General features: G+C 31.3%; 1 protein-coding gene across 8 annotated transcripts in view; it reads left to right on the forward strand.

Moving 5' to 3' along the window:
• Positions 1 to 24409, forward strand: part of Sarm (sterile alpha and armadillo motif) — a 113619-nt gene that overhangs the window by 47355 nt on the left and 41855 nt on the right. For 6 of the 8 annotated variants that reach the window (XM_070112090.1, XM_070112091.1, XM_070112092.1 and 3 more), the window contains one exon: positions 21339 to 21632. In XM_070112090.1, the coding sequence (XP_069968191.1) occupies positions 21339 to 21632 (294 nt within the window). Of the gene's footprint in view, positions 1 to 21338; positions 21633 to 24409 lie in introns of those variants that run through there. The other 2 variants (XR_011397152.1, XM_070112088.1) reach the window with 1 other exon arrangement.

Genomic DNA, 24409 nt, shown 5'->3' on the forward strand with positions numbered 1-24409 from the left:
GGTGAAACAGAAGTAAAAAAAATCACTGTTGCAATCCGCTAAATATAACTAACTCAACTGAAGTATGCCGTAAGCAGAAAATTTTCGTATAACTCCACAACTATTTAGTCTTTTAATGGAAATCTGTCAAACTTTCCATATGCCTCCGTAATTTTTGTATATTATTCGTCTTGCATTTTTTCAGTTGACATGTTGAATAAGATATGACAGTGGAAAAGGTGGCGCCTTTATGCCACACCTTACATTGCAATTATTTTTACGCTTAATTTTATCAAACACAACAACAAAAACGCAAAAACATTCAACACCTTCAGTTTTTCCTTTGCGAATATTTTTAATCTATTTCATATTTGCTTTAGTTCACACTTAAACTACGCCTTCTCATGCCGTTGGCTTACGAGCGAAGTCAACACACACGCACAGGCGCGATGCCTGTTCACGATAAGCAATTTTATCTTCATCCATAACAATCACAACGTTTCATTGCTAGCTTTTGTCAAGTGTCGAATTTCCGACGATTTATGACTCTCTTAAGTGATTTACAACAATTTCTGCTGTCAAACGCCCACAGCTGCCGCTCACTTCAATTGCAGCAGTGATTTTGGGTGTAGTGCGGGGAGGAAGAGAGAGAGAGAGTGTAAAGCAAAACACCTAGCTAACCAAGGTTGCGTGGGCAGTCACATACAAATATTATACATATCTGTATATATACATGTAATTTTTACAGTGCCTGTGTAGTCTGTGGGTTGGCTCCACTCAACTCCGCCAATACTTCGGGTTCATTGTAATTTGCATCTTGAGCCGCTTCACTTGGGCGAGTGTTCAAGGCGCATTGCACTTGCGAGATGTCCTTCGTTGTCGACTCGAGTGTGTGTGGTCTCAAGCTGTCATTATAAAGGACTTACTTAGTGGCGCCAATGGTTAAGTAGGTTGATGTATGTATAACTTTTATTGAGGTCAATTGTGGATTATTTATTGGCTTAGTGTGACAGTGATGCGGAATATTTGGTTTTATGCTTGAAATTGACTGTGGTTTAATTATATACTTAAAATTTCGATAATGATGGAAACGTATAAAATTGAAATATATTTAAAATGCTAAAATTTAGTAAAGCAAGTAAATTTTATGTAGTGTTTCTCAATGGATTCATGAAATAGGAGAATATTTTCAAAGATTGACATATCCGAAAATTGTGGTTTAAGTAAATGAATCTTACTTTTAAAAACTTGATTATATATATTAACCAGAACCTAGGTCATGAGTTTGATACTTACTTCTGCGCATATATTTTCTCTAGAGTCAATGTTTGAACCAGTAACAAATTATACAAAAGTAGAAGCAACTAAATTTTTTTCATTTCCTGCAAGGGTTTTAAAACATTCTTTAGTTGCCTTCCACTAGGCAATATAATAAGCTTTATGGCACAAGCGCCACCACTAGCTGTCAGACGTCACTTTCGAACACCTGTTTTTACCAAACAACCATACAAAGAACATATGGTCATACTTTCTCCGCCAAGCAATAGAAATGCTATGTAATTAAATTTATATTTCTCTCTGACAGTGTGACATTTAGCTTATACTGCTTGTTTTTATTCGATTCAAGTAGGTTATGACCTAAATGCAGTTCATAAATTATTATTTGTATGAAGTTGTGGGCAGGAAAGTAAGCATATGCGACTAAGTGGATAAAAATCTTTAATCACGTTTAACATTAATAATAATGAATTATTAATAATGACAAAGTCCTACTTGGCGCGGTAGAGGTGCAATCTTTCGTAAATAATAGAGGTATACGATTTTCTTTTTTGAGATTTAATTTTATGTCGATAGTGTAATGCAATATTATATTAAATTTATTTTATACCTAAATAAAAATTTCCAAAAATGTGGCATCTCCAACCAAAATTAGATCAGATTTTTCCGCAAACTATTTGATGTCAGTCACATATTGCAACATTTCTTTAATTTTTTTGTTATTTGTATGCAATATATGTATATTTCAATCAGGTGGCAACCCTCTAAAACTTTTTTTCAACTATTAGGATGCTAGACCTTTTATTATTAATAATATAATTATATCGTATATTTATGTCGCATATTTAAATGAGTTAAGATATGAAACAAGCGGCAACTCTCCTGAAAAATTATTTTCTAACGTATACTGTTGAAAGCCACTTCATTTTGAAATGTTTCTTCTTGAAGTGTTGCTGTAACATTTTCTTAATTTTACTACTTGAATTCAATGTAGCGTTCAAAATTGGTAACAAGACTCACAAAAGTATTAACTGTAAGGATCTTGAAAGGTTTTTAGTTCTTTGTCTATATATTAATTTTTTTTGAAATAATTAAATTTATAGAATTACGAGTTATAAACAGGTGGTGACTCTTTTATTATCTAAAACTGTAAGTCATTTTAAGCCGATAGCTTTGAAGGGATTGAAGAAGAATTCAAAGCAGTTACGCCTTTACTATGGTGACTTTCTATATACAGCGATCGTGACAAAATTTTGTTGCGTAATGCAATTCTGAAAACTGTTATGTCTAGTTGGAAAGAAACAAATTTAAAAGAATAAAGACTACCGATTAACAGATTTTGTAATTAGCTGAAAGCAACCCTGGAGAATTTTAAACAATTCACTGTTCACATTACAAGTAAAGACTCTCGACTCTATCAGCACTTCATTTGCTTGTTTGGCAAGTAAAAAGAAAATTTCAAATTAAAATTGATATAATTTGCTTACGACGACAGTCAACTTTTCAATTTCGCCAGCTTTAATTAAACCAATAATAATTCTCAGCAGTTTTTCGATGTAGCAATCATGAGCGTTTCTAATTTTAATTGTCGCATGCAAAAGTGCCAGGCAAACGTTGGGCGGCGAGCGATTAGACAAGCTCAATTGCTGCTGTGACTGCGGTGGGAATTTACTCATTAGCTAATGCGTCAATCAAAGTGTGATTGTTGTTGTTGCAATTGTAGCAAACCGTTGTTACAGCGTCTGCTGAACGTGCCGCCAATGCAAATCGTGTGTGACCAAGTGACCGACAGGCGAACGGACGGACGGACGGACGGTCGGACGGAGAGGCAGTGGCAAGGTGCTCGGGTGCAAAACACTTGATGCACAGTTATGTATGCGGACTATTGTTGTTGTAGTTATTGGTTTTTGCTGTTGCTCTTTTGGTTGTCGTTGTCATGTAGGGTGTATTGCCTTTAAAATAGACAGCATGTTAAGACCATTCGTTGCAGTTATAAAAATAAGTGCTCAATTTGCTGTGCGCGAAAACTAAGCAAAATTAATCAAGAAAATAATAAGAAGAAAACGGTGAAAAAACTTGCAAATATTTTCATTTGTTTTTTAGTTTCTGTAAACTGGCTTGTGCCTTTTGTGGTCAAGTTCAGGGAATCGGTAAAGAATTGAGTGTTCGACGGAAAATGTTAATGCATTTTATTTGCTTGCTTTCAATTTGCTCACCCCACCTGTGACTGGGTGTTGAAAATTTACAGTAATTGCGCATACATACTAATGCACGACCGCATGCGCTTCAATTCGAGCGCATTTGCGCAAACAAGTGAATTTCACAGCCGGAAATGCTTTCTTTGCGAGATCAGCGCCTACGATCATTGACACAGATTGTGCCACACAAAACACCCACAGGCACAAACACACATACACTCAGACATATAAAGTGCATATGCACTGCAATTACCATATTTAATTAAATTATAATTAAATGATTACATGAAAACTAGTTCGAATCAATTAAAAATACGCGCGGCTCCGCACTTATATTTATATAAATATGAAAAACAAGCAATGCATATACCTATATGTATGCATATGTATGTTAGTATAATGTATGTATATGTAAATAAGTTGGCGCTGTCAACGTTTGTCAGTCGACCAGACAGTTAAGGGCGGGGCTGTCAAGCAAGCGGTAGACTGATTAGCGGCACTGAATTGTTTAGAATAGACGTGTGGTTATATATATTGTACATTAGGGTGTTCTTTTTTTCTCAAACAAATTTTTTTTTGTGGACGCCCGCTAAAATTTCAGTTTTTGCCTTAAAAAATATTATCCAACATAAACAAAATTTTTTATTTTCAATTTAAACCGTGCATAAATAATGTGGCTTTTCCCATGTACATATATAACATAAGATGTTTGATATTCTGCATTTAACATGTAAAACCTACAACCTTAAATATATATTAATAATAATATTCTGGTACAGAAATTTTCGTTCCACAAAGAAGATTTACATGATTTTTTTCATAAAATTACTCTTTTAAAAGTTATATGCAGTTGAAGTTCAAATGACCTGAGCATCCTCCATACAAGTGAATTATAAATTTTGCGTTGCTCATACGACATGGTGCACTGTATGAATACAATATATTATATTATATTATATATGATTCATAATTTTAACTGCATATACCTTTTACAGGAATATTTCTATGGAAAAAGCCAACCAGACCTCTTTTGTAGAGCGCTTAATTTTGTATTATAATATTCTGTTTTCAAAGCTGTAGTTTTTTGGTTTGAGGACTAAAAATTTTATGCAAAAGATCAAAAAACCCATGTATATAGAAATATAATTATGTACGGTTTAAAGTGAAATTAAAGAGCTTGTTTACATTGGCTTTAAGGGGAAAAACTGAAACTTCACTTCGAAAATAACGGACACCCTTATATAAAAATACATACATATTATATATACTATGTGTGTATAGCAGTAATTGCAATTATTTTTGTTAGACTTATGCACTGGAAAAAATTACAATAATGGAGATTTAATAATGGAGATTCAAATAAATAATTTCTATGGAAACTTTAAAACTCGATTCAGTTTCAGAGATAAAAATTCCAAAAAAAATTTTAAAATAAAATCGAAATTAATAAAAAAAGCAATCGCAAAAATATTAAACTTAAGAAAATACAAATAAAAAACTTTCAATCTGAAAAAAATTAGTAAGAATATAAATTTTTTCAAAACAAAGAAACGTCAAAATTTTTGTGTTAATTGTTGCAAGTTAATTTTTGAAAAGGTGATAAAATTTTTATAATTTTTTATTATGTCATAGTTTAAAAAGTTGTTCCTGAGCTACAAGCGTCTAATGTAGGACTATAAAACCTAAACAAATACTTAGGAAATTGTCACATGTCCATAAAGTCTCGGATCATTACTGAAACTAATTTGTGTTTAAAACTAGGAATTATATGTTTAACTGAATCAAAAAACGTAATCGGCTAACGGTTTGCATTTAAGACCTCGAAGTCAAATTAAGACTACTTCTTTTTTGAAGATCTATATCTGATTTGATTTGATTTTAATCAATCAGTTTGTATGGATGCTATATGCTATAGTGAACCGATCTGAACAATTTGTTCGAAGATTATAGAGTTGCCTTGAACAATAATCCAAGCTAAGTTATTTTATTATTATATCCCATAGTGGTCCGATATCGGAGATTCCGACAATAAGCAGCTTCTTGCGGAAGAAGGACCTGTGCAAAATTTCAGATCGATGTTTAAAAAACTGAGGGATTAGTTTGCATATATACATGCCCATCTATCTGACATGGCTAAATCGACTCAGCTCGCCACGCTGACTATTTATATACATATAAACTTTATGGGGTCTCAAAGTTTTCCTTCAGGGCGTTACAAATTTCGTGGTAAACTTAACATACACTTTACAGGGCATACAAATATTTTTGTGTGTAACAAGGTTCTAATATTAGCCTTAAGAGAGTATTTAACAGATGTTGAATCACTTACATCAATGACTGTTAAATTTAACAGGCTTCCCATCTGCTGATAACTTTGTGATTGCTTAATTTTACAATGAAGTTTACAGCACTAAACAGCTCAGTGGTAATTTTTATGAAAATAATATCTTTTTAATTTCATATTTTACCACTATCGTACACACAAACATACGTACTTACATACATAAATATGTTTACATATAAGGTATATGTAAGTGACATCATTTCATGCTCAAGGTAATCTGCATTACAAACATTCCATTGTCATCATTATGCTTTATACGCAAGAAGTTATCGCTATAAAATTATCAATTTATTAAGTATTGATTTTTTTTTGTATATTAGTATGTTTATTTAAGAACATGACTTCGGTATGTAGCCTTGATATTTATGATATTTTGCTTATGAAATATTAAATATCATTAGCATACGCTATTAATTTATAGACGCATAAATGAAGTTTCTTCAAATATTAAAAGCATAACATAAAGTGTTTGTGATGTCATCATAACTGATATTAAAATTTTTTAAAGGAATGGTACATATTATAAACTCTTCTATAATTTATTTGCATCGATCAAAATTTTCAAGTGTACTAAATAAATTAGTTAACTTCCTTAATTCCAACGACGCCATCGTGCGAAATTGTTCACATACAAGCGAAATCCAATAAAACAGACCACTCAAATCAATCAACGAAACCGTTGCGACAAACGAAACATTTAAGCCGACGATTTAGCAGACAATCGAGTGTTCAGTGCATTTTTCGCATAAGTGAATTAATACTTTGATGCCTTTGTGACTTTTATCTGTGCGCCAAAGAGCAAACTACATAGAGACATATGTGCATATAGAATATACAATACATATATAAGTATTTACATGCGTTATAGAGCACTTATATTAGTTTATATCGCTTAAAAGCCAGTGGAGTGTGGCAGCTTTGGTGTTTGCAAACAATCGCAATCATTGTGGGAAAGTAAATACATTCATACATGCATACAATTATATATACATACATATATTTAAATGCTTATATATATGAGTATTTGCATAACAATTTAGTACTAGCACAACGCAAATACAAAGTACCTATTTAATTGCGTACAGACAAGTAGCTATCGTAAGTATATCCATAATAGCATGAAAGTAGCTGAATTGCAAATTTCTTAAAACCTACTCAGCCCTCCAGATGAATAGAATTGCTTATGCGTATATGATTTCCTTCAAGTAACTGAGGCTCTATAGAAAAGCAGAAAAATGTTAAACTTTAAATATAGCAAAACAAAAAAAAAATTTTTTTTAATGAAATAAAGTTGAACTACTACTTATAATGCATTATTCCAGGTACACTGTAAGTTTTCGAAAAACTTTCAAGTTTTGCTGTAAATTCTATTTGTCTATTTGTAGTCCCTCACATTTCAATCATAGTTTAGTTCACCTACTGGTTGTTTGTATCACCTAAAACTAATCGAGTTAGATATAGCATTATATATATATAAATTATCAGAATGGAGAGACGAGTTGAAATCCGGGTGACTGAATTTTCCTCCGCTTTGATTCTTGCAAGTTGCGAGGGTATAAAATGTTCGGTAACATCCGAACTTAGCACTTCTTAATTTTTTTTTTTGCACTATTTTCTTTATTTTATTTTATTGACTTAATTTTTGTAGTTATTTAGTTAATATATTTCATTTGCTATATTATTTTAGCTTAATTTATTTACGGTTTTATTTTTGTATTTTTTTGTTTGTTTTTAAATTCATTAATTTTTCATTTTATTTTTTACTTCATTATTTTGTCTATTTTGATTATGATCTTAGTTATATCTTAGTTATGTATAAGGTGCTCACAAGAAGCCGAAGTATAAGGCATACGCATTCAACCAACTAAACAACATCACAATTCACAAAATTCTGTAATAATAATAGTAGTAATTTTGCGTCAATTCGCTTTTGCCTGGGCAAATACGTATACTCTTAAACGCGTGCTCCACAGATACAGCATCTCCATATATGCATATATATGCATATTTATATAATATAAATATATGGACTCACAACTTTCAAATGAGATCGCAGCACTTTTTTCACAAACTAAAATTCAAATGACCTTGATTGCAAAAAGCAATGCGGGATTCAATTCAAAAGAAGTGCCAAAAGTGGCGTCAAACGAACACTGAAGTAATATCGCAAACAATGCGATAATCAAAATTAAATAAAAATTAATTAAAAATGTATCTTGCACTTGTAAAGCAAATACGTGCAGGTATTCTTTCGGTTTTTTTATTTTTGAAGCACAACTATCTAATTGTCCACATCGATTTGGCGATTCATGTAGCATGCTGCCGCTTTATTTATCAATTAGGCATTTGAATATTGTATTTCTCGTTGTGAGCTTTGCCCTTAATTGGACGCGCTCGCACGAATTAACGCACAACTAAATACTATTAAGTTGTTGTTGCTTTTGTTGGATACAATAACAATAACAATAATAATAATAATATTAACGACAATTGTGTACCAAAATCCAGTTTAAATAATTTTTCTAGCACTTAAGCGGATTTATGACGCTTCAATTAGTGTAAGGTAACGTATACGCCATGCACACTCGGCGTTTTTAAGAGTATCACTGCTAAACAAATCTTTGTATATACATATATTTGTATATTCATTCATTTGGTGCTTTTTAGTATAATTTTAAAGCGTTCTGCATGAGTAAAGTTTATTTAGCAGTCAATTAATGCCTTTTAAGTATTTTTAATGCTAATTAAGTAAATTATTGCGTGGATTTATTCGTCACACATATAAAATACCACATATTTATGTATGTTTATTATGAATATTATTATGAATGAAATTGAATTTTCGCTCTCCAATTATTTATGTACGTATTCGTAGGTTTTTTATTTGATTTTTCATAAAACTAATTTAGCATTAGTTAAAGTCTTTAAATTTTTTTAATATGAATAATTATTCATTCCACCTGTATGCTTTTGCTAGTTTTCTTATAAACTAAACTTAAGCGTAAGCTATAAATTTAATAATAATTAGTTTTAATTACCACAATGTAATTAATGAAAGATTTGCTGAAATTTTTAATTGTAATAATCGAATTTTGTTTTTATTAAATCGTGCCAGCAATTACTTAATTAATTTGTAGTATCAAGGGTAAATGTAATTAAATTATGGGATTATGTTCACTAGCGAATTTCAAAAAATCGATTTTTTTTTTATTAGTATACGAGTGTATATCAAATATACATATATTTAAGAATATTCTCTGAAACTTAGCAGTTGATTCCGCAAATAGTTTCGGAGATATGAGGGTATTTGTAGAAATTTTTCTACCTTACTGTAATCGGCTCACCAAACTTTAAACGTTTTTTTTTCTCGAAATACTGTTTTCCGGAATATTTCGCCTAAACAGCTGGCCCGATCACCTTGAAATTTCACACAACTTTCTTATTGGCCAGGTGCTAATCGAAACGATACGATTTTTAATTTCGAATTTTTAAGCCACTCTGCTTGTAAATTTTTTTTGGCAGGCGCTATTTTGTCAAAAATCAAAGTTTTGACTGGTCCTTCGATCATTACTTGTATCTATTAAGTAATAATATTTTTTTATATTTTATTTTTTTTTATTTGAGATAATTTTAATCAGAAAAACTTCCTCACCCTTTTTCGGCGATCCTCTTGGTGATCGGCTATATATATCCACGGAATCTAAAATTTTTCAAAATGATTCGTCGTTTACACTACTCAACAAATCTAAAGGAAAAATTTGCGACTGATTTGCTAAGAGGTGTGCTGGTATATTTGAGGTGTCCAGTTTACGAATTTGAGTTCAAAACTTTTCCATCACGTACAGCTACTTTTGTCATTTTAGTATATAGTGGTGGTTTGACCCCTACACCCTTGGACTACAACACTTTTGTGTTTGCTACGAAAATTTGTGCTATCATTTTCGCTTTTAGCAACTCAAAATTATCAGGAAACTGCCTCCAACATCACAGTCGCAAAATGACTGTAAACTAGTGTTTTTGAAGCTAATTAAAATGTGTAAATTTACATTATTTTTATTAATTTAATAAAACCTCTTCAAAAAATGCCCAAGAAAGCGCGTTTTTGTTATAACCTGAACAGGGTATATTAAGTTTGCCACGAAGTTTATAACACCCAGAAGCAAACGTCGGAAACCCAATAAAATATATACATAAATCATCAGCATGATGAGCTGGTTGATTTAGCCATGTCTCTCTCTGTATATACAAACTAGTCCCTCAGTTTTTTAGCTGTCCACCTGAATTTTTGCATCTGTCCTTTCTTCCCTAAGAAGCTGCTCATTTGTCGGAACGGCCGATATATGACCACTATAGCATATAGCTGCCATACAAACTAGACGATCGGAGTCAAGTGCTTGTATAGAAAACTCTTTCATTTGATGAGGTATCTTCACGAAATTTGGCATGGTTTATTATTTAAAGCAATAATCCAATCTTCGAAGAAATTGTATAGATCGGATGAGTATATCATATAGCTGCCATACAAATTGAACAATCAGAATCAAATTCTTGTAAGGATTGTATTTCCTTAAAAATAACAGTCAAAAAGTCTAGTGGAAGCTATCCCTTTATGCTGCTTCATCTTCCTACATTAAATTAAATATTAAATAATTAAATATTAAAAGTGGTGTAAAAGCGATAAACCACTTTAAATTCAGAAAAAGAAACAAATTTAAAACACTTTTTAGTGTAAAAGTGAAATATTCATTACCAAAAAACTGCTACAGTTTATATTTTAATAAATTCTTAAAATGTTATTTTATATTATATTAATTTTAGCGCAATATTGTAGTCTTTTAAATATTAACTTACTTTTTTATTTAAATACAAATTTATTTTAACGAGCTATCTATGTAGTAACACTCTAAGAGGAGTTTCGAACATCCCCTTAATTTAGTGAATTAGTAAATTTTTTTCGGATATATTGATTAAATTTGCGATTTATTTGCGAAACTTAAAATTAGTGAATTTGTTAAATATTTTTCATTTATTAAGTCATTAAGCAAATTGTTTGGAAATTTATTAATTTACTAAAGCAGAAAATTTTTGGAAATTTTTAATTTTATCAATTTAGACTGATTTATTCAAAGTGTTCTCTGTATAATTTGCTAATTTATTAGATTAGGGACCTTTGTATATAGTTTTTGTTTTAAGTTTTTTTGTTTGAGAAATAATTTTAGTTCAAATTCTTGTCTAACTAATTTCAAAACCGAACTCTTTTGAATAATTCTAACATTTCTTGCGATAAAAAATGTATTACAATTATATAAAAAAGATTATTCTTAATTTCACAACTAATTGCTTGGTTTTAAAGAATATCGTAGCTGTGTTATTGCTAAATTTCATAACAATATATCAAAGCAGGGAAACCCCACAAGTGTAGTATTTGCGTCAGAAGTAAAATGAAAAGAAATGGGACGTTAGTTCAAGCACGTCGCACGTTTTACATAAAATAGCTGTAACAGTAGTGAATAGCTTAAGTGAATTACTCAGCCTCTTAAATAATAACAAAAAAAATATAAGTAGCCATAAATAGGTTACTGAGTGGTTGACAAGGCCAATCAGTTTCTACACAAACAACAGTTGAAAATTAAAGGCGCCTAATGACTGGCCTAGTCTAGATATAATAAATATGTGTGTTTACATGTAAATGCTTTTTGTGCTTAAGAGTAAAGTGAATGATTTGCTTTCAACACTCTTTTTGAGTTAATATTAATATTTTTTTTTTGAAATTTCAATTTACTAGCCATTTCACGTTCATAAAGTCGAGTCTAAAGTTTTGTGTTTATGATGGAGAAACTCTCTCACTCGAAATTTTTTATGTAAACAGATTAGATAATGTTAGCTTTATTAAAATTTAAGTTGAGTTAAAGATTTTGGGGTTATTATTTAGTGTTCTAGAAGTTGTTTAACCAACATCGCTGAACTCGTAACAAATATTAAAATTTGTGTTATTAGTTCGCAGGTATTTTGCTATTACATAACGTAACCTCCGTTTTAAGTTGGAAACTACTGTGAGCTTTGATTAATATTTATTAATAAATAAAACCGCAAATTTATTTTCATGACACATTCAATTTAAAAGTAAATACAATATTATAATTACTTTTGCAAACATTTTTATTTAATTTATTAAAAAAAAATTTTTTGTTGAGCGCAAAATGTATAGAATTGTATCAGTATTCCTCATAACTAATAATCCATTTTCATTATATATATTAAAAAACAAACGCAAACAAATCCTCGCACGCAATTGTATTAAAGCGGCATTCAGCGTCTAAGTAAAAAAAAGAAATTTACAATAATTGTTTAGACGCCACACGAGACCGACCCATTCACCCACTCTTTGTGACTTTGTGCCGCAATGAACCACGGTTATATAAAATACATTGTCGTGTGGCAAGTTGTAGCAAAGAAATTAATTACAGCATGTCACTACTGCACAAACACATACACACATAATTTTTTCGCTTTAACTCGTGCTCGAGCAATTACTTTTTCAAGGATTGGCCGCACATTGCACTTTAATATCGCGTGCCAAATGTCGACCGGCGCTACCGGAGTAAAGTGTGTGTGTGTGAAACAAGTTTGGGGAGCTGTGAAAATAAAACAAATACAAAAATTACGAAACGCTACAATAATGCACACGTAGGCACACCCTTGCCACAGCACAGCACTTGCAACATTTTTTCCAAGAACTCGTAAAATCGCCCAGCTAATGCTAACTGCGTGTCGCCAAGTGAATGAGGGGATAAAAAGAAAAAAAATCAAAAGAGTTCAGCAAAAGTTGAAACAAAAATCGATTTTCAAATATTAAACCACACATACAAACACAGACACACGCATAAATATTCACCCAAAAAGGCGATTTCTTGCCATGATTCACTTACCGGCTTAGAAAGTTTTTGGACAAATGCGATCTGGTTCTGGTTTTTTTGTGTTCTCCGACAATTTTGGTAGCAGACGCAAAAAGGAAACCAAATAAGTAAAGCTGATTTGATGAAGGCAATATCAAAAGAAAAATATTTCTTAGCTTTTTTAATTTTTTTTCGTGCGATTTGGTAACAGGTAGGAAAAGTTGTTCGAACTGAATGCTATACACTTTCATTCAAAAACATTTTTTTTAATATTTTGCTCTAATAGAAATAAGTTTCTAAAAGTGTTGAAAGTAAAAGAGAGAAAATAATTATTTTTAATAAATGCCCATTTTACATTTTACAGTTGCATTGAACATTGAATTTTCACCTGCAGCATGTGTAAGTCTTGCATAATCGAAAGAATTTTTTTGTCCCTTGAAAAACGTTGGTAAATACAGAAAATGCTACATTACCATCGTGTGTTCAGAAAGCTTTAAAAAGGACTGCTATTAGCGCAAGTTCTTGAAAAAAAATATTAAATGCAAAAAAAATATTAAAAAAAAAATATTAAATTGGAAAAAAATATTAAATGCAGTTTTTTTGATTGCAAAGCAAGCTAACTTATATATAATATTAATTTTCTCTTTCTGTTGACCATAAAAGTTTCTTGAACTCTCTAAATATAAATACTAAAAACCTAATACTATTTTTTTCACAAAATTCTATGCTTTAATTCGTTAAGCTTGTCTGTCATTCTTTTAGAAGATTTTATGGTTTTAGTTTTATGTGATAAAATGTGTTTGTTGACATTTCGCTCATTTGGGGCACGTGATATTGCGTGCTTGCTGTCAATTTATGCAGAACTTTTCGGCGCACATAACCTACATATATTTAAATAGTTATGTGTATAGATATGCGTGGTGAAGCTGAAATGTTTGAAGAGTAAGGTTTCTTGAATTATTTTAAGTTTAAAAATCGAATATGTGAAAATATTTTGCATTAGAAAAGAATAAATACCCAGATTAATATATTTAATATTTGGATTAAGAAACGTCTGTATGTAAGAATGCTTATTATTAAAATTATGAAATATGCATAATTATTAACAATACTCCCAATTCCTTAATAAAAACTAGTTTTCTTTCGGCTGACCAGTATAGTAGAGCAGATGCGTCAGCGCATTATTTAGAGTTTTTTATTTAGTATTGAGAAAAACAGAAAACACATTTTTTAAAAGTTACTAAGAAACACAACAGTGCTATTTAAAACGATGATTTTTTATGCAAATAAGCCTAAAACAAATTCAATAAAAAAAAACGTTAACTTCGACTTATTGCCACAGACAATAATCCATGACAAATTTCTTGAAGATATCTCGTTAAATGACAAAGCTATAATCGACTCAGCTCGTCACACTGATCATTTATATTATAGGTATATATATATATACTTTGTAGGGTTTACGACATTCTCTGTTTTGTGTTAAAAACTTCGTGGCGAACTTAATATACCCCGTTCAGGGTATAATAAAAATAAAAGAATGTTGGTAACAAGCTTAGCCTGTCGTCAAGTCTCGAAGCAAGAACAAACAGGCACACCGATTTTTAAGCAACAAATAATTCAAAAACGAAAAAGAAAAAAATAAAAACAAAACAAAAAAATTTTAAAAAATAAATCTATACAAATGAGAAATAATGCTTTTAAAGCCGCTTAAGTCTAAGGCTTTCTCAGACAAGCTTAGTAGCTCACTAAAACCCATTCTTCTTTATTTTTATTTTTTACTACCATTAATCTATCAATCTTCCAGTGTTAGCAGTTATACAAATATGTTAAGTATGTAAATCAGTAGCTACTGAAATTGAAATCATTTTCAAAGATTTCACAAGCATTCGAAATTGTTCGCACTTGTTGAATCTGCTGTTGCTGTCAGATGCTCCAACAATATTCTTTGACAAATGTTAAAATTTATAAAATCAGACAAGTGATTTGATTGCCGTGTCTCCAAGTCTTCAACACCTTTTGCTATCGTTTTGCACGCTTTCAACATTTTATGATAGAAATTATAATTTTTTATTATGTTTTTTGATGGAATTTATAAGGTATTCCCACTTTGAGAGTCAAATTACAATGCAGATATTTTGGTTGTATTATAATAACTTTCAAGTTTTGGCTCTTTCGTTGACAATCTTAATTATGGATTGTTTGCAACTAACTGTATTTGAATAAAAATATTTAATTTACATTTATAACTAATTATTTTATTATTACTTAATAAAATCGAAAGACATGTTTTCGAGAAAACGAAGAAAGCACGTACACACATACACAAAAAATTCGTATGCGTAGGTTTAAAGGATTCAGATGTCCGTATCAAATTATTTATAATTTATAAAATGTAAAATTAGTAGGTATGTCTGAAACTAGAGTTATTATAGGATTCAAAACTATAGACTCTCTTAAAAGCTGCTGACTCTCGCCCTAACAGTATAAAGCACACTGTTTTCTTCTTTTAACAGCTCCATTTTAAAACAGAGTAGATATAAGGATCTTAATCAATACACAGATCCATAGTATCAGGACCCAGGGACGAAAATACAAAACTGTCAGACTGTATACATTCAGGTCAGTCTAAGCATCTCTACTCTAAGTCTGATAGCAATTGCGAGTCCAAGCGTGTAATTAGCACACATTTGTTTTCTTAAATATAGTCGAATTTCTTTTACAACAGCTTCATTAACAACTCGCTTGATTAATTAATACTATTAGGAGGGATTCGATTTCCGCAATCTCTTAACTTGAATTATGAGCAAAGAGCAACGCATTCAAGCAAAGTATATTCACCCCACGTTTGAGGCCATGAACTCATAGTTCAGACTTCCATATCATTTCTACCAAACAATATATTCGCATATATTCACAAATAACAGTATTATTTGTGCATTAATATTATGCTGTAACGCTAGACTCTCCTCTGCCATAAATCCAATCATCATTATTCACATCATTAAAGCGTACAAATCATTTCCTGTCTTATGAATTTCAACATTGACAATGAAATGCAATCAATTAAGTTGGCGGCAGGTAAAGCGAGAAGGCTGAGAGCGTAACGGCTGAGGAAACGATTCAATAAAAGTGTTGAAAGTTCGACTAAATGCTTGAAGTAGTGGACAAGTGGGTTATTAATAAGCCTTACAAGCCGGTTTCGACAGAGAAATGGCAGTTGCTTAAATGGATATGAGTTGAAAGATTGTAATAGATATGAGTTTAAGGCCATATTAGTGTGGTTCGTAATTTTTTAAATAGCGATATTTGAAACAAAAACTAAGCTAGTTTAAATTATTTTTAATATTATTTAGTTACTATAAAAACTTAGTTCCTATAAAACTTTAGTCCAAATAAATAGGTTTTAATTTCTTGTATACCATTTTTATCTCAAATAAATATTTGTTTTCAAGTTTCATTTCATCACTTTACAATAGTCTCTAGAATACTTTTTTGAACCCACATATAATAGTATATTCAACGTTATTATAACCCATAAAATCTGTCACGAATTAACATTTTCAACTTTACGCCCCTATTAATGTGAATATAATTGAATAAATATTTATATTTACTAGTAGTTTAAGCTGCCGCCTTTAATTTATCCACAGTTAATTATATACGGTTTATATTTGAATATTGCTATTAGCATGCGAATTGTTATTTTCAGTCCATTTATTAGAAAAACTTTATGTGCAAGTATTTACATAGTCCACAGTACATTTGTAGATAATTTTAAAAGAAAATAAAGTCAACAATCGCAATTCAAACTGAGACTAGTACAATACGTAAATATTTGTAAAGAAACTAAAATACCCTGTAGGAAAATATAACCGAAGTTATGATATTCTTCAGATATACTAAAAAATTTCATACAAGAACTTGATATTGATCGATAAGTTTGTATGACACCTATATGCTCAATTCCTCCGAAGGTTAAACTGCAGATTATTGGGGAGAAACGAACATGTGTAAAATTTCAGAGCAGAGTATATTCTACAGACATAATATAAAAAAACTTTTCGTTAGTTACCATGCTGAATGAACCCACTCTATTTGAAATTTCAGTAAATTTATACACATCAAAAAAATTAAAAACATTTATGTGAGACGAGCGACATAATATCCAAATAAATGTATATATGTATATTACGAAAAAAATTTTCGAAGACTTAGAACTAGTTTTTCTTACAGGGGTTTTGGGTTCCATCGATTAGCATACATACGTTATACGCGCTTTCAACTGTGATGTCTGTGTATGAATATCTATTCATAATGTATTTTTGCATATTTTCTATAAAAACAAATGCTGAAATCGTGGGATTTCCTTTGACAACACGATTTGCATTTTAGATTTATACGCCAATGCATTTTTCATGTAATTAAACCTGTTGAGATTATCTCTACATACAATACAATATAATAGGTATGTCGGTGAATATGAATAGTGGAAGGTATTGACTTGACTCTAACTGACCAATTGCACCACACAATTCACTCATTGTCAACCTAACACTGATTTGTATATGACATTTACATATTCAAACAATAAACAATGTGATGGCGAATATATTTCATAGTTGCAGCTCTGAAGCCGCCCAACCACAATTGAAAATTTATTATAACTACTCACCTACATACGCTATGTATTTGTGTGTGTGATGTTCACTATTTGAATGAATTGCTTTGAAAACCGCGGCTTCACAGTTATCTGCGCCAATTCGTTTGTCAATTTTTAATTCTCCATCGATTTATTAAATTTTCAACCATCTGTTGGCCTTATGCTTGTCTTACTTGGCGAAATCGCTCATCGTCGATAAGAGGTTTTAGAGGCGCACACATTAATTTGCGTTTTTGTTTTTCTTTTAAATATTTTTTAATAAATTTCCTAACATCTTAATCATGTCATTAGTCGTATTTCATTTGCTACGTGCATTTGTCATATCTGAATTAATTATTTATGATTTATGATTTTTCGAAACACTTATGGCGATTTAATATGCAGATTGAGTTGTTCAACATTTTTTGCTTCAAATTAAATACAATTTTTATTTTGAGAATTTAACGCATAAAAGTAATATGGTTTGCGCATCCTAATGAAGCTGAGTGGGTGTGATTATGTTGTTTTGATTGTGGCAGTGCCAGTATTGAAACCTGCTTAAATGTAACCCTGTGGAAATTAGGTTATAAATAATCTGTCTTCAAAGCAAATGCATACAAATTACGACATTTTCTTTAATGTGAAATTTTTATTAATTTTTTATTTTTCAAAAATAGGTTTGTTATTGTTGTTGCAACATAAAAAATTGTATAGTTGACCGTCACTGGTCAGATAAAAAGACAAAAGATCAAAATCGGCATTCGTTGCTGATGCATAGAACAGACTGGTCTTGCGTATCTAAACAGAAAAGGAGTCCCGCACCTGTGCTTCGATTACAAACTCTCTGAAAACCTGGTACTCAGAAAGCTTTATTGATTTACGAATAATGTTTAAAAAACCTATGAAACTACATATATAGGACGAACTTAACGTTGTCGTAGAATGATCTTTTGGTATAAGTTATCTTCGATTCGTTGTATCATTTAGGACAGCGAATCGAACAATCAAGTGCCATAAATATAAGAGATAGAAAGTAGCCTAATTAAGTTTTCCGTAAACTCTCTTGTACTGCTAAGTGCATAAGTTCCTTGTTCCTTTTACACGGAACTTTTTTGACAAGAGGGCTCATCCATAGTGTATAGAGAAGTGGTGAATTACGGCTATTACATATTTTACTAATTGAAAAAGAAGTAAAAGTATTGGGTCAAATATTTGGCAAGTTGACAGCAAAAAAGTCATTTGCGATAACTTTTTGGTACAGGAAGTACAAAATTATTTTGAGTTTTACCTGAGTTCCGATTTATTGGTTACTGCTCATTTCTGCAAATCAAAGTTTTAATAAAATTTCGATTTAAAATTTTTTGTCAGTGACTTTTTGTTTTACCCTAGCTCCACCTAACCAAACGCTGTTGTAGCGATATGAATATTGACAGTTGAAAATAAAATTGATACCTTAGCTGCTTTAGCTAATAATTATTCTGAATACTTCATTAAACTTGTGGGTGGACAGTAATTACATAGTTAATTGATATTTCCATTGAATACTGCTACCGGTTTATATGCGGCAACTTTTAATTTTTATCGCAACCAATGTTATGATCACATACGGTCTTAACGATAACTATTTATAAAACATAATATAACTACGGTCTCTTCTGAAAGTGTGGCAAAAAAAAAATGCTATAAAACCCACATATTTAAAAAAATAAAAGCCTTAAAAAGGAAAATTATGCGGATATTAATTTCACTGTCATTGGCTCACTCAATCAAATTCCATTATTTTTCCGGATTTTGAAAACATTTTAAGGGTTTTAGACACGGCGACTAATTTCAACTAGAAGTAGGGCGGTCCGTTTCTAGGATCGTTTGAGAACTAGTGTTATAAGTTCAATATAAGTTGCCGTGAATTTATATGATTCTAAGCAGGGTTGCAAATAATGCATTAAAAAAATAATTGAAATAAAATTTGAATTAAATTTTTCCCATTTCCTAATCGTAAAAATCGAGATAAAAGCGAAACAAAATTTTATTCTAAATACGATTAAATTTTGAATTTTCAGTCCCAATTAAGCATCTTAGTATCCCAAAACTGGTATTAAAAAATTTAAATCTTATTTGAATCCAAAATTTTTTATTTAAAAAAAATCGCATCCCTGATTCTAAGTAACTAGTTATACCCGAACCACCCTACACCTATTGCCAGCAACGTTCGTTTCACCAACTAACTCTCTTCACTGGCTTATATTTAACTGCTCTCATTGCACGACGCGTGGGCTAATTATGCTTTTGTTGTAAAATATGCAACAGCGAACTGTGTTGCGCGCACGATCAGCATTTTTCTGCTACACGTACAATCAATCAGGGCGTGGGTGGCGCAAGTTAAGAATCTAAGACAGCTTCTGCTGCTATCCGACCAGCTGGCCTCTTCATATTTCGCAATGCTATGAAATTTTGCAAAGCGATGGAATATATTTGAAGTTGTTTTTAGAATCAGGTTGAGAATACAAAAAGCAAGTGACACGCAAAAAATGCATACATATATAAAAATTCAATAAAGTTTGCTTGAAATGTTTACTACATATAATAGAGCTTTATAGCGTTAGTTAATATTTGTCTGTAATATTTTAGATCCAATGAGTCACTTTTCTACTTTACAATCATTGCTTGTACTCATTATTCACGTATATAGCTTATCTGACGGCTCTGTGTGACCTTCAACCCCATTTCTAGTTCTACTTTGAAGTTCTATTTGTATGTATGTGTGTGTGTATGTCGTTGTTGTCAGTCAAAGCACTTGCTCATTGCACATTTACTGTTATATTATATTGATTTATAAATGATTGGCGCATTTAATTGGCATCATCTTATCGCGACGCCAAATAAATTGTTCGCGCATGTTTTCATTATACTACATATATACATATATATTTATATTATATATAAAAGTTGTCGACAGCATGTCTACAGTTTTAATTGCTGAATTCCACGTAATCAAATGCAAGCAAGTGCTTATCAAAAAATTAGAAGCAAATAAATACTAGACGAGAAAATGCGACGGAATAAACCTTCTATTGATAGTCAGATTGATCTGCAATATACGAACGAATGAAATATAATATTTATTGCAATAAATTTCTACATAGGTGAGAGTAGACTAGTAAGAGTGTTCTGTTTTCCACGAATGCTTCTCCAATGGTCATTGATATAATTTCCTGAAAAAATAAGGAATTTACTTTTAGGGAGCTTAGAAAACAGGTGTGAGTGGAAGATTTATATCTTCTGTGAAAATCTTTCTTAGCTTTAATTTAAAACAATACCATTCCTTTTACAGTCTTCTACACGATATTCTAAATTATGTAACTTAATTTAATAAACCAAAAACTTTAAACTTGCAATATTTGACGGGCTGAGAGGTGTATTTGGATTTTTTTGGATACACTTTTGTTTCAGTTTTTGGCTATTGCGATGCTCTTGGCAAAACTAATTCAATAACAGCGTTTAAAACGCACAAATTCTTAACTGGAAGAGAAAAATTTCGACTGTGTTGAATATTATAATGCTTAGACAAAGGGCTTATAATTGGTTAAGAATAATATGCTAGCCGCTGACAATACAATGACTTTGGCTTTAGAAAAGGATACAACCTATGCATTTTATGGCAAACAAATGATCACAATTTGATCACTACTTCTGGTCTATGACTATAAAACTTCTAAATATATACTACAAAAATTTATTTATTTTTGAATTTTGAAAATAATGGGTTTAAAGACTATTTATATAAGTGTAAGTTTAACTAATAAGAAGCTAAACGAAAGCTATTAAAAAAGCTTTGATGCATAGTAATGTGGGAACCAAGTGCCTATAATAACTCAAAATCAAAAAAAATTGCAAAATATATAACAAAAAAAAAAGATATACATAAATGAAGTATGTTTGATGTACTTAATTAGAAATGATTTTTTTTTTCTCACAATATCCTTCTGTTTAATTTTTTCCAGATGTCAGATTTCTCGGATAGTTCACATAGCGGCGTTTCCAGTCCGGCCTCGTCGTTAATTGAAAATTTCCACAAAAAAACTGGCAACACACCAACAACAAATGTTGGTGCTGGTGGTAGTGGTGGCGTCGTTACTGTAACTACAGTTACAACGCCCGGCATCAATGGCCTCACGGTGGGTAACTGCAATGGCAGTAATGGTTTGAGCAGTGCAACAACAACGACCGTGGGGCGACACATAAACACAAGTTCGAGTAGTAGTGTTAAGGAAACATCATCCACATCGCAGCATCAGGTGAGTGGAGGAGAGAAGATATATGTTCTACATATACATATACCTTATAAAAGTATAATTAATTTTTTATAATTTAAAGTATTAAAAAATGGAAAATTTCGTAAAGGGAAATTTTATAAAAAAAAGTATTTTAAGAAGTAGACGAGAATAGAAAATTTTGGCTATACATCTTATTTATATATGTGTGTTTATGCATTGACAGTGATTTCAAATATGCCTAAAAGTATGCAATTATATTTTTTTGTGGTAATAGTACCAATACAGGTGGAAAGTAGGCTGAAAAAAGGCGTGTGAAAATTGAATGGAAGAATGTGTGTACTATATTTGTAATTATTTTATTTTAATATCAAGTATGTAAGTATGCATGTATCAGCTATTTGATTTTGTGAAACATGTGTAAATAGATAAGCTGATAAAAGTATTTACAGAGCACGTGCTCACTTGAGGCGTTTTTATTTAAACATTTCAAAGCAAACACATTTATTTGCACAAAAAAGCTACTTGAACTGACTGAAATTCAAAATGGTCTGCGCCAATTGGCTTTAGCTTTAAACTAAATGAGTAATTTCTCAGCTATTCCCATGGGTATACATATGTATATATATATGTACATACATACATATACAGATAATAGTATATCTATGTATTTTTACGTTGTCACAGGCACAGTAATCAGCGTTACAAAACAAGAGATTGCACCTCAGCTACAGACAAATTAAAACAAATAAAAATGCGCTAATATTATCATTAATTAGATGATAATTACAAATCGCTGGTTAATGTAGATAGTGGCTAAAGACTGAGTGCCACATTGTATCTATGTATTTATGGTAGATGTGTGCATATGCGTCAATGTACGACAATGAACGATCTTTTTGTACAAAAATATATTAGAATTTAATCTAATGATTTCAAATTACTATACAGGGTGTTTTGAAATTTTAAAATTTTTTTTTTGAAAAATAAATTTTTAATTCACGGATTATGTTAATTTTTGCTATTAGTTCTTACACTATTTACTTTTTTATGAAATTATATTTTGAACAATTCGCGAAAATTTGTTTGGAAAAGCCTATCTGGAATAGAAGGCACTCGCTATGATAAGAGAGAGCATTGAGTTATGCTGGGCAAAACAGCCTTTGTTTAGTTGAGTTGAAATCGGATATCGGTTTATATATGAGTTTGTAAAGGACCTCAGAACGCATTAGCGATCTAAAGTTCCCACTGAGACTCTTAATAAATGGTCACAGCGAAATCGCCGAAAACTGTAAAGCCGATGAGCTTGCTAGAGAGGACATTCTTACACAAATTTCATCCGAAAAAAAGCGAGTCGAAGTATTTTGTGGGACACTTTTTGCCAAAACGGTACAGGGGAAGGCGAGCTGGAATCAGTCCAGCACCTTTTCCCCTATTTTCTAAATTTGTCACACTGAGATTGAAATATCTCGGTAGACTCACGTTCGGCAAACCTTGCGAAGTGGCGGCGATTAATATTAACTGCCTTCACGATAAGCTTTGTTGATCTATGATTTAGTTACCTATTTTTAGAAGCTTTTGGACATCACAAAGCACCAACGTTCACAGCTGTCCAAGTGACATCCATCAATGGTATCAACGCTATGAACTAACCCAACTATTCCAACCGACAAACTTAACTAAAATACGCAATCGGCAGAAATTTTTAATTATTTAGTAGCAAAATGCCAAAGATACGTCCTAGAGTTTCGCCGGAAGTGGCAATCAAAGTAAAGACGGGAACAAAGTCAATTTTGACCCAAATTATTTTAGTATGAATGAAGCCGTTTAAAGAATGCAAAGATAAATTCCAGCAGGTCTAACAATTTTAATGAAATGTGAATAAAAATACAAATAAAAATCCTTGAAAACACGCTGTATAAACGGGAGTGTATACTTGCCACGAGAATTTGTGCAGACACCTTGTCATTACAAATAAAATATTTAGCAGATAAAGCTCAATGAGATAAATCAACAGCACTTAGCACCTGCCAGCAGTTCAAGTGCCTGCTCGTTGAGGAATTTCTGCTTTCACATTGGTTGTTAGTATACATATTCATGATAACTTTATGAGGAATTTACAGCGGCAATTCGCTTGACATGTAATGTTATAATCATTATTTTTAAACAATTATGAGCACATTTCAAATATCAGCGCAACTAAAGTTTATCTCTCTACAAATTTAGGTATTTAATTAAAAACAAAAAATGTTTTGCTTATCAGTTAGACAATTACTGTTATGTGGTTGCTGTGGACATTGCTGACCATGCAGCAGTCGATGATTAGATCTATATGTATGTACACAAATAAGGGCATCCAAATATTATAAAACGATTAAGTCATAATGAGATATCAGTTAGACCCGAAATTGTTGGACAACACTGAAAGGAAATATTGAACTGGTAGGAAAATGTAGTAAATTAGCCAAAAAAAAAGAAAAATTGTTAACTTCGGTTGTACCGAAACTGTAATAACCTTAACAAATACAAAAGATTTCTATAAGAACTTGATTTTGATCAGTCAGTTTGTACGGTAGCTATATGCTATAGTGATCCGATCGGAACAGCTTCTTCGGAGATTGCACCATTGCCTTATATAATAACCCATGTCAAATTTCGTGAAGATAGCTCTTCAAATGAACAAGTTTTTCGTACAAGCATTTATTTTCGATCGTTCAGTTTGTATCGCAGCTATATGCTATAGTGGCGGTTCCGACAAGTGAGCGGCTTCTTGGGGAGAAAAGGACGTGTGCAACATTTCT

This window comes from Bactrocera oleae, chromosome 6, assembly GCF_042242935.1.
Source record: "Bactrocera oleae isolate idBacOlea1 chromosome 6, idBacOlea1, whole genome shotgun sequence".
In the NCBI taxonomy this organism is placed as follows: Eukaryota; Metazoa; Arthropoda; class Insecta; order Diptera; family Tephritidae; genus Bactrocera; species Bactrocera oleae.